The sequence below is a fragment of the Leucopleurus acutus genome (assembly GCF_964270905.1).
Source record: "Leucopleurus acutus genome assembly, chromosome: 3".
Lineage (NCBI taxonomy): Eukaryota > Metazoa > Chordata > Mammalia > Artiodactyla > Delphinidae > Leucopleurus > Leucopleurus acutus.
This window is the reverse complement of record NC_139145.1, coordinates 84,536,505-84,549,065: the sequence shown is the minus strand read 5'-3', so window position 1 is coordinate 84,549,065 and position 12,561 is coordinate 84,536,505. Positions and strand designations below refer to the sequence as shown.

Sequence of the window (12,561 nt, the reverse complement as noted above, 5' to 3'; positions counted from 1 at the left end):
ACCTTTTTTTCCCAGTTTTGAGATATAGTTGACATGTAACACTGTTTAAAGTATAATGATTTGACTTACAAACATCATGAAATGTTTACCACAATAAGTTTACTGAACATCTATCATCTCATACATACACAAAATTAAAGAAATAGAAAAAAATTTTTTTTCCTTGTGATGAGAACTCAGGATTTACTCTCAACAATTTTCATATATAATGATACAACAGTGTTAATAAGATTTATCATACTGTATATTACATCCCTAGTACTTATTTATCTTATAACTGGAAGTTTGTACCTTTTGACCACCTTTGAATATTAACTTTATATCCAGTTATTTAGTTGAATACTTATTTCTAACAATTTTTCAGTTGATTTTCTTGGGATTTTCAGGTATAAAATAATTTAGAAAAAATACATAAGTAAACAAACAAAACATCCCCAGACTCTTCCTTCTCTGAAAAGGAAATTTTGAAGAGAAAAATATGTAGGCTCTGGATCAAGGAGGACTGGTTGGGTGAAAGGAAATTCAGATTAGCTGAAAAGACTTGCTTAGTTCCTCTCAAATTTAAAAAAAATTTGCTTAGCTTCTGAAGTAGATATACTATCTGGAGATTATTTCCTTTTGTAAACAAATTATTATTTGAGGGATTTCTCACCTTTGGGTCTGATTACCTCTTGACAGGGTGACTATCAGAATTTGAGGACTCAGGTAGATTGAGATTTGGGCAGCAAAGAGTTAACACTCAACACCAGTGATTGGCAACTGAGGGTGATGGTGTCCCTTTTCCTTTACAGAGGACATCTGGTAATATGTGGAGATATTTCTGATTGTTATGACTGAGGGGAAGGTGTACTGGCATCTCCTGTGCAAAGGCCAGGGAGGCTGCTAAACATCCTACAAGGCACAGATCAGTCCTCCAAAACAAAGACTTATCTGGTGCAAGATGTCAACAGTGCTGAGTCTGAAAAACCCTGACTTATACTAGGCTACCTTGTACAATCTTTTCTGGCTTAATACTTTAGGAGTTTGGAGCAGTCTAAGTCTAGGGATAGGTAAGATAAGAGGGTCAGAAATTAGTGAGTCTCAGGAGTGGGAGATGGCAGCAAAAAAGTATCCCAAGATGAAATCCCTATTGTAATACTAAATGTTTTCAAAGGTACCTTTTTCACTTCCAAAGCACATTCCATCAATGCTTTCACACTTCCAACTTCACGCAAAGTCTTTTTACTATTTACATCTGCTCTCCAAGACAGATTCCTCAAAACACTTGCAATAACCTGCAAATAAATCAATTTTAGAATAATTTGTTTATAAAATTATTCATACTAGTTGCTTTCTTGTTCGTAATGTTAAGAGTAGAAATATATCAATAAATAAATTTCTTCTAAATGCTAATATAGTGCCAAAAGGAATTCCTACAATATAATTATTTTCCTCTATTTTGGTGTTAATGTAGCCACAATTTAAACATGAGATGCTAAACAGTGAGCCACAGCTTAAATTAATCTAAATCAGGGTATTAACCCACTAATAGCCAAGAAAAACATTTGAAATTCTAAGTAGTACCTGCTGTAAGTCCTCACTTTCAGATTTTAGTTGGGCCACAAGTGCTCTCATGCAGCCTTTCATAGAGCATAGTGTAGCCTGTAAAATCAAATATTGCAGAGGGTCAATAATAAGGCAACCTGGAGCCATGCTTTATTTTTGACTAAACTTCAAATCCAGTTTCAATCGTCTCATTTCAATCCTAACTAATGTTTTACCCATAAAAGAACTAGAACCAGATTACATAAATGAAAGACAAATACCCTCCTAATCCTTTGGTATTTGTTCTTTTCTTGGCAAACCGGAAAAATAAAGTGAATAAATGATAAGAAACAATAAGCAAAGGGTTTTAAAGTCTTTTATTCAGATGGAACCAACACGTGTATAACACTTGCACCAATCATCAAGATTTCCAGATTTTTGCTATCATTCCCAGGAATAGTATTTTAAATGTGATCACATAAATCCACTACTGTGTTCCATCTTTTGCCTTTGTTTAGGCCTAAGACAACCAAATGAGTAAGGATATGCAGTGAGGTATGAAGTACAGGTTTTTGTTGGTCAGTGTTTAATGAGGAGAGTGACAAAAAGAGAGTCAGTGAAAAGTAGTTTGTATGAAAGTAAAATAACTCACACCAGAGATATCATGAGAAATGGATCTTATAAAACATACCTTGTTGGCTACATCTCCGAAAGTCAAGTTTGTCAAAGCCATTCCTGCATATCGTCTTAAGGTAATACTGTAGTGGTCATTAGTAAGTCCATACATTTCACAGTCCACTTGCAATAATTCTGCAATGGCCTGTAGTCCCCCTAATTTAAAAAGGGCAAGAGGAAAAAGATAATAATCTAAAATAAAACAAATGGGTACCAAGTTTATAAATTATTAGGAAAAAATCTCAAAGAATGAGAATATATAAATTTAATTTTGTCTTTAGAATTACAAGCTACAGATAATATTATAAAGGACTTTTGTGTAATATACTTATAAAGTACAAGTGACAACTATTCCATTTTCTGCCAGTTTCTCCACCCTCCAGCCCCTTGCCTTACTGAGTGAAATGAACATTATACTCTATTTACTGCACATACACTGTATCTTGTCACGGATGAAGAAGGCTATTTTCTAACACTAGGTCTTCCTGAATGTAAGCAGAAAAAGGTAACTTATTTTTATTATTAGGACTTTACAAACACTCTTCATTGTCACACACTGTGGCCTAATCACTTGAATATACTTTTATCTCCCAAATAATTTTTAGTATCCTTAGGAATACTAAAACTTCTAAATGAAACTGTGCATGAAGCAAAGCTTATTTTTTTTATGAAAAAGAATTACCTATTCAACTTATTACTAAGCTCTATAAAACCATTTTTAATTTTTACTTTTTTAATTCTTACTTTTCTTTGATACTCATGAAGTGTCAAATACCAATACTAGGATTTAGTATTTTCTTTCCCCTTGATTCCCACCAATGGGTATACTTAACAACGCCCACAGTGGTCAGCAGTAGGAAGGCAAGGAGGAAAATGAAGGGAAAGGAAAGGAAAAGACATAAAGGACGGGGTGGTAAAAAGACAAAACAAAACAAAAAGACAAAAGGTGAAGCAAAATGGTGAGGGAGTAAATAAAAAGAAAAATAAAAATGCATATGGAGGTTATTCAAAATATTATTCATCATCAATATTAATCATCATGGGACTGGAGACATTCTTTTGTCAGAGAAGTGGCTTAGACAGAAAAAGAGAAGATGAATATAAACAGGCAATTCTTGGATACTGTAAGTCTGAACAATCAGGTCATTAATCTGAAAGAGGATCGGTACATTTTTGTAAATGATCTAGAAGGGTCAGTATGTAGATGAATCAGCAAGTCTGCAAAATAGACCAAGTTCTATCTTGGGTCAAGAATGCCAGGCCAAGGGATTTAACTCTTGGAACATTTGTGTAAATCTTTATAACTAGCACCAATGACGGATGAGTTTGAATGTAGGTAAGTAAAAATTAATTTGGTTAAGGGAAATCCAAACTGTATTTAGGAAGATTTTCCTCCATCCACCCATGATGATGGGAAGATAAACAACCAACGAAAAAAACAGCCAATGTCTTTATGGAGCTTACAGATTAGAGCAGAGACAGCCATTGAACAACTAATTTAAGTGTACTGGATTGTGTAGAAGCACAGGGCAAGGTAACAGGTGAACTTAACCTAGATTGGGAGGATCAAGAAAATGGCTGAGGAAATAATGTTTAACTTGAGACTTAAAGGATGAATGAATATCTAAAAACGGTGGGGCAGAAACAATAAGTAAGCATTTCAGGCAGATGAAACAGCATGTGCAAGGACTGCTGGGCCTCAAATATACAGCAACAAGGAGAGGGTCACAGGTGAGGCTACAAAAATGGGTAGAGGCCAGATTATGCAAGACTTTGTGTGCCTCACCAAGGATTTAAGGCAGGGGAAGGAATAATCAGATGTATGTTCTAAACAGATTCCTATGACTGTAGGCTGCAGAATGGATTATGATTGGAAGTGGGGGGACAAGTAAGACAAACTATGGGAGAACGGGAGAGATGACAGAGGCTTGCTTGGGGTGGGGATAAAAAGAAGAGCAGTGATATGAGATGTATTTAAGAACCAGAATTAAAGCATTTACGAGACATAGGGGATAAGGAATAGACTCATGGATGTCTTCTAAGATTCTGGCTTCAGCAAGTGGGTTGACTGGAATGCCATTTTCTGAGAAAAGGAACCCTGGAATAGACAGAGATTTTGGGATGGAGGAGACAACAAACTCAGTTTCTGTCAGGTGAGTCAGAAATGTCTGAAAAATCATCTAGGTGAAGATGTCGAATGAGCAGTTTGAAAAATGTGTGTAAATCTCAGGAGAGAGAACTTGGATTAAGCTGTGAATTTGAAAAACACTGTAATTGAAGCCATGGAGTAGAGGATACTGCCTAGGGAGAGTGGAAGAAAGCCTAGCACAGAGCTTCAAAAAATTCCACTATTTATTACTTCGGTAAAGAAGAAGGAACCACCAGTAAAAGAACTGAGAGTTTTGACCCAGGAAACAGATGTGGGAGTCATTGTTGACCTGAAGACAGTGGCCTTGTGTACTGAGGAGATCACCAAAATGTTGAGGATTATAAAGCAGATGATCGAAGCCAAAACAAAACATACTATGCTTCATGCCTACATAAAATCCTGCCTGGCACAGCAGTATCTGTGATACTGTTCTGAGAAAGGTGAAATGATCTAAAGAAAATCCCGAGAAGGCACCTGACTACTTTTGTATGGAAAACCCAAAAATCTTAGGACTTGATTCTAAAAACAAAGATTAAAGAAGGATTTGGTCAATGCCAATAAAACCATGAAGAACATGGCTAATGAAAAAAAAGGACATTCAATAAAATTTAGTGTATCAGATAGAAGAGAGAGCCCTTTATGACTTCAGGCAGGTAAAAAGAAAACCTTCAGTGAATTTTCAGGCAAAGAATCTATACATTAAAACTATAAATGGATTCACAAAAATATGATGTGAATTCATGAGCAATACAATAAAAAACAGGTTGCCCTAAGAAATATTAGGATGTTTCAAGGTAATGCAAAGGTCATGAACACATCCTTCCACATTTTCTTGGTGTCTATGTTAGAGAATAGTGGTCCAGATGAACCAAATACTATCTCCTATGGTATCTCATAACCTTACAGATAGTAGAGGATCAATGGCTTCAGGTGACATTTAACAAAATCCTTAATTTAAACTTATCAAAAAGAGATAATAGAAAGATGATACTTAATTTTTAAAAAGTATATTACTTTTCTTTTACTTGGTTTAGATAGTCACCATTAGCATGAAACGCCTCATTCTAAAATAAATATTAGGGGCTCAGCATCAATATTCTATATATTGGTGTTTCACAAAATTTCCTGATCATAAGAATCACCTGGGCCACTTATTAGATTTGATTCCTAGGTTCCCTCCTCCGGAGATTCTACTTTACTAAGCTTGCTTACCACGCACGGGCCAGAGAAATACATGGTTTGACAACTGCCTCTGGTGATCATTATGATCTAGTTTGGGAAACACTAATGCAAATTAACTATGAATTCCTTGAAAGTCAGGACCACATCTTAATCATTTTTATACCTAGTGCCTAGCACAGTTTCTGGGACAGAGCTGGGAATTCATAAATGTATACATTACTGATACTATGGTCTAAAACTTGCAATACTAATAGGTGCAAACTTAAATGACCCTAATAGTTGTAAGAATTTTCTTCTATGTACAAATGACGGTCCTAGCTGACTGGGCTTAGAAATTTCCCTTCATCCACTTGGGACTTCTTTCCTCCTTATTCCTCACTGTCAGATCCCTTGTGCTGTCTTAATCCATCTCCCCACGGTCCACACACCTTGGTCCTTCTTGTGCTCCAATGCGAATTCAGAGGCTAGGAGTGAGAAGAAGGTAATCCCCTGTGGCTACACCCCCAGCAGTCACACCCCCAGAGGCCCCATCCTGCTCCTCACCTGAAAGCCCCTGCCCTAGCTCCTGTGATGAAATGCCCCGGGTAGCCTTCCTACCTGAAGAAGGAAGAGGAACAAATACTGAGTCTAGATTTTACTTGGAAATTCAGATGATTAATGTGTCAGTCCTAGTCTATAGTTCATTGGAACACAGGAACATTTATAAAAACGTTTGTGGGAGCTTAAAATTGGATTCGTTTTCCCGCTGATTCATTATTTTCCCCATTATTACTAGCGTTAAAAAAAACACCCAAACTTAAAATTTCACCAATGCTGAGGCAGTACTGAGGAGGGGAGAACTCATAAGCTCGTACTCAGTTTCACAGGAGGCTGGGGGCATGGGGGAAGGAAAGAGAATCAAGTGGGCCGACTGCTAGGGCCTGTGGGAAGAAAAGCATGGCTGGAGGGCAGGCGGAAATCACAAAGTACACAGCCTCCCAAAGTGATGACTCTGAAGGAGACAACACTCATTTTTGGCCGTTCAGGTTCTCTGTGTTTAAGAGTGTCATGACTTTGTCACTTTGAAGATAAGTGATGAATGATAATGATGAGGGGTGGCAGGAATACACAGTGGGGGCTTGAATGAAATGTAACATAACCAGCACAAAAAGCAAGGGCACAGCTACACTAAGATGGAAACTCAGTGTATGGTTCTTGCTTGTGGCACGACTAGAGCGATCCAGTTCACATGAGATGGCTCAGCATGATGCAACTTATAAATACCACATGTGCAAAATGAACCTAGAAATCAAAGAAAAACCATTACATGAAAAATGGGGGCCACAAATGCAGGTTATATAAGGTTTAGAGTATGTGAGAACACATACCTAAGAGTAACCCTTCCACAATTAATGGAATGTTTCTAACATAAATCAGAGCATAATGCTTTTCCGTATTAATCAGTTTCAGAGATACCACGCTGCTTATCATGAAAATCCAGTAAAGTACAGATAACCATGAAGATAAATGAGAATCTTAATAATAATTCCTTCTGATGTCTTTCAGAAGTGACTGAGTTCAAGAATAATTACATAGCCCCACGTCTCAAAACAATTCAAATTACCCTCCCCATCAACTGTCACCCAGGGTCTACCTTGACGATAGGGGCAAGAATGGACCGTTTAGTATTTTTTCCAAACTTTGGCTAAGATTTTAAAAATCCAAGTTAGGTTACAAGGGTAGCAGTTTCTGCCACTTAGGACATTGTCTCCCCTGGAAACCAGAGTATAGTCATTTGCTACAAGGAGGAAGCAGATGGTAATAAAAGTTAGTGGCCTTATATCCTAATTCAACAATGATGAAAAATCTTTAGTATTATTCTTCTATGGCATTGAGAAACATTTTGTCTTACCAAGTTCATTCATCGCGTGTCTATGCTCCTCATCAAACGAAAGTTTCATTAGGACACACACAGCAGGACAGATTTGATGTTCAACAGGAGCTGGCACTGAAAGATAAAATTGACATAAACCATAGTGCTTTGTTTTCTCAAAAGTAGTGACGTTTATTATACTTAAAAAATACTCAGGGCTCACTAATACATCCCTAATGCATAGCAGTTTAGTGAATCAACAAGTATTTGCTAAAGAGATGAATACATGGAAAGGAAAACGTAAGGGTTTTTCTTGGTTCCACAAAATGTCTACCTCTCATCAGTCTTTGACCAAGTCTGCTGGTCCCATGCAGGTTTATGTTATAATTCAAATAATAACTTAAAAATTATATTGGCTATATGAAACAATAAAAACATTTTGGTATAAAACTTTTTATTTACAATCTCTATTTAAACTTAAAGGCATGTGGCTGTATACAAATGTAGTAGAGAAACCTAGTATAAACCTAGTATAGAAAGCTTACTATACAGATACCAGATAGTAAACAAAAATTTATAGACAAGGTGTCCAAGAAAATGTACCTGCACATTTAATACTATGCACAAAGTTTCAAAACTGTTACTTGAAATAAAAATTTAAAAAGCAAGTCTATTTTTCAGAAGTAATAATATTTATTCTATTTAACTTTTCTGAGAGTAGGTATTAAGAGCACAAAATGCGAGTCATTATATAATTGTGGACAAAGAAAACAATCCAGAAAGACAATGTTCTTCCAGTAAAGCATCTTATAGTTCTCCTCATCCCTAGGACAAATAGATATAAAGGACATTTCTGCTGTACTCTATTCTTGAAAACTATTAAATTTTAAATAAATTCACTTTTATACCTACCTAAAAAAAATCTGCTGAATCTTTATAGATCACGTTCTCATTATCACTCTTTCTCCTACTCCCGAAATCAAGATACTGATACAATAGTCCTTTCTCATGTGTGTGTGCGCATGTGTGTGTTCTTATCAGGTGAAAGGAAGGTCTTACCTTATATACTTACTGCTTTTGGTTCTTGCTACAGGAATGAAGTAAGTTATGTCCCCAAAGGTCCCAACTCCCATGTTCCCTGCTCCTGAGGGAGAGGGGCTGGTGGCCAAGGGTTTCTCCCTGAGCAAAGAGCTGGGAGGCTGATCACCCCAGCAACTGGGGCCCCATGGCCTGAAGCAGGATGGTGCAGTAGGAAGAGCACTGGGCTGAGAGTCAGGAGATCTGACCTCTGATCCTGGCTCCACCACCCACTAGCTGTGAGGCCACAGGCAAGTCTTTTAGCCTCTCTGAGCCTCAGTTTCTTCATCTGTAAAATGGAGATGATATCTTCCCTTCCTACTTCACAAGGTTGTTGTAAGGATCAAATAACATACATAACACAGCTCTGTATCCACTGAGTAGAGTGATATGCAAATGTAAGAGATTATGGGTTGGTCACTAACAACTGAAGGAACTTATGTAAAGTCACTTTCTTGAGCTTAATCTCAAGAGATGGAGGACATAATCCCTCAAGTTCTTTCTAGATCTGCTATGCTATGACTCTGTCTTGATTTTCTGTTCTTTTGTGGTTGCACTGTAGTACACATAACATTTTCCTTTGCTAACTTTTTCTAGAGAGATTAAGCTTTAAACTATGTTAGCAGTGTAGATGGCTAATATGAATTTCCCAGGCCTATTCATAAAGACACCATCCTAATTTAAAGTTTTCATTTCAAAAACTTTTACATTTGCTTTGTAACATGCACCATACGGAACATACTTGGATTTTTGTCCTGGTCCATGCCTTGTTCATGGGCTTCCTGCCACTCCCAACAGGTTTCACAGTAAGCTCGTATCTGTTCCAAAAGATGAAGGACTCGGATTTCACGCCTGCCTCTCTTGTCATCAGGCTGTGAGTGAATGATGTTGTGGAGTGCTGCACTGGCCCTGGCCCGAGCCTCTTTACTGCCCCGGGAATTTCCCAACAACACAGAGTCTTTGTCATTGCCATGTAAAAGCTGGATGAGGAGAGGAAGACATCCAGACTGTCGCATGGATATACAGCTGTCTTGGGAGCTAGACATAGCTAGCAAAGTTCGCGACATATCATCCTTATCATGAGTACCAAGCATTGACAACAATGAATACACCATTTCCACCTGTGGGCCAAATGAGTTTAGAAACAAAATTATGACTTTAATATCCAAAAGCCAACACCAATGAAGTGATGAATGGGATATTTATTGTAACTCATTAAAAACAAAAACAAAAACCCCTTTCCAGGATGAAGTAATGAGCGTTATTTCAAAATCCATATAATATAATCATCACCAACTTGTTTATGAGTAAATATTAGTAGTGGTAGTACACAGTGTTGAAAAAGAGAAAGTAGGTTCTTGCATAAACCTAAATTGCTGTTTGTCTGGATCAGCTGGTGATAATCCACTGATTATGATGAATGACAATCAACTGATTTCTCTCTCTCTCTCTCACATCTCCCCCCACACCACACATACCCACCCCCACCAACACATACACAGAGTCAGAAATGTGGTTTATCTAAATTCTTTACACAATTTAAAATTTTAATTTTTAATCTACAACCATAATCAATAAAGAGAAAACATTTTTCAGCAATTATTATTTACTAAGTACTAGCTCTCAGCAATTGCTAACCCTCACCAGATTATAAGTACAGTAAGTCCCCTACATACGAACAAGTTCCATTCTGAGAGCAAGTTCACAAGTCCAATTTGTTCATAAGTCCAACAAAGCTAGCCCAGGGACCCAACAAACACAATTGGTATTCAGTACTATACTGTAATAGGTTTACAATACATTCGCATTTTTGAAAGTTCACAACTTGAAGGTTCATATGTAGGGGACTTACTGTATAATATTGTTAAAGTTATGATTTCTCCCTTATACATGTAAACATATTTTGTTATAAAAAGAAGAATGCTCTGATCACACAGGGATACAAAGCCAGGATTCTTATTCAATTTCTTTTTAAAAGCAGCTGGTAAGCATCAATTACTCCCTGACCATAAATTCTAAGAATTTACTCAGAAGCAGATTAGAAACAGGAAACAGTACCCAGTTATCCTGCACTGTGATCAACCTCATTTTAAAGTGAGAGCTATTACATAAAAGTAGAGGCTATTACATAAATGTATCATATCTGTAAATTAGTGGTTCTTAACCAGGGGCAAGTTTAGCCACGCTGAGACACTTTTGGCAACGTCTTGGAGACATTTTTGGCGGTCACAACTTCAGGAGGAAAAGCTTCGGGCATCTAGTAGGAAAAGACCAGGGATGCTGCTAAACATCCCACAATGCAATGAGGAATTATCCAGCCAATAATGCTGAGGCTGAGAAACTCTACTCTAAATGTGTAGACACACACTACTCTTAGATATGAAAGTTTTATTAGGAAGGCAGTACAGAACTGTGGATAAATAGTCTTTCAAATTCTGACTCCACCATTTACAAGTGAGTTGTGTGACACGACCAAGTTATTTGAATTCTCTGAGGCCCAGTTGTCTCAGCTGCAAAATGGAGAAATTTACCCAATAGGGTTTTCTTTGTGAAGATTAAATAAAATAACACAAGTATGGCACAGTAACTGGCATTCAAAAATGTAGTAAGGTCTTAATGTTATCATGCATAAATCACTTCAAAAGGAAATGGTATTCTAGCTGCCAGTCTTCATGCAATAGTACTGTTGAATATTAAACATTTTCTTTATAGTGAAAACTACCTGTTGATGTTGGACAGATCTGGGGTTGAATTCCAATTTATTTACATGACAGCTGTCTGAATCTTTTTTTGGCCTCCGTATTCTCATTTTAAAAAGAGGGGCAAGAATACCTCAAAGGGTTTTCGAGAAGATGAGATAATAAACATACAACTCCCAGCAGTTACTGGCATCCTAGCGGTCCCAAGTAGTAACTATTGTGAGTTATTAAAAGGATTAAGTTTCATATTAACAATACCATTGATACTCTAAAATTCATTTCTTAAATCGACATTAGTTATTTCAGTAATGCTTTTCCTAAGAGCCACTATATTATTAAAGTAAAGAAAGACTATGTAGAGTATGCTGTGAAAACAACTAGTGGAATTATTTAGATTTAACTGAAAATATACTGCTTAGTAATATTAGAATTTCATCTTTGTTCATATAATAGTAAAGCCTCTGGCTTTAACAATAATAAAATAATTATTTTCTTTTCAAACATACTATTCTCAAGTCCCCCAAAATATTTACTAACATCTAAGAGACCCTAAGAAAACTCACTTATCAGCAGTGAATAGGATAACATTCAATTTCAATAATTTTTCCATCCACTAAGTATTTATTAAACACTCATTATGTGCAGATTCTGTGCTCGATGCTGCAAAGGATAAAAAACACTACAGTGCTCCAACTGTAGTGATTCAAAGGAGGTAGACAGACTGCATGGGGAGGTGAGAGGACCCTGGAAATCAGAAAATGTTTTGTAAAGAAGGAAAGCCCAAGAAGATTTCTGAAGGCTGGCTAGGACTCTGACGGTCATTTTTCGGTGGGCTGGGAAGTGGAGGTGTGTGCCACTGCAGGCAAGGCACAGAGGCATAAGTCACAGGGAGTGCTCAGTGCTTATAATCTATTACCTTGGTTCCCAGATGACTTGTCAGCCTTCGAGGAGCAGAATGTGTGCTGCTAGAACTCAAAACACTGGCTGTTTCGTGATCTATTCGTGCAGTTGAACCCTAGAAATTAAGCAAATTATAGACAGTATAATTTAGATTATAGATAAATACAGCTAACTTCATGTTAAGGTACTCCAAATGAACTGTCGTTAGGGTAAACAGCTAAATATACCATTAAAAGTGTGAACATTATAACTGCTCAAAATGAATATTTTTACCTATAAACTTAAGTAGAGTTTAGAGAAGCACTGAAGGAAAAAAAGACTGTTGCAAAAGACAGTTAAAGTACAATGTGGAAGTAACCGAACACTGCAGAAATTCTAAGAGTAATATTCTTTCACAAATCAAAAGGCATGAAACTACATTCAGTTAAATATAAATTGATTGGTAGAAAGCTCCAATGAGTGACGAAATGCTCTAAATTACCACAAAACTAACTGTAAATTTT

General features: G+C 36.8%; 1 protein-coding gene across 12 annotated transcripts in view; it reads right to left on the bottom strand.

Annotated features, from left to right (window-relative positions):
* The window catches only part of APC (APC regulator of WNT signaling pathway), a 191,527-nt gene that overhangs the window by 13,411 nt on the left and 165,555 nt on the right, over positions 1–12,561 (bottom strand). For 5 of the 12 annotated variants that reach the window (XM_082836192.1, XM_082836197.1, XM_082836188.1 and 2 more), the window contains 7 exons: positions 12,075–12,173; positions 9,202–9,580; positions 7,422–7,517; positions 6,074–6,127; positions 2,216–2,355; positions 1,564–1,641; positions 1,158–1,274 (listed from right to left, as the gene is read on the bottom strand). In XM_082836192.1, the coding sequence (XP_082692318.1) occupies positions 1,158–1,274; positions 1,564–1,641; positions 2,216–2,355; positions 6,074–6,127; positions 7,422–7,517; positions 9,202–9,580; positions 12,075–12,173 (963 nt within the window). The remainder of the gene's footprint in view (positions 1–1,157; positions 1,275–1,563; positions 1,642–2,215; positions 2,356–6,073; positions 6,128–7,421; positions 7,518–9,201; positions 9,581–12,074; positions 12,174–12,561) is intronic. The other 7 variants (XM_082836198.1, XM_082836194.1, XM_082836189.1 and 4 more) reach the window with 3 other exon arrangements.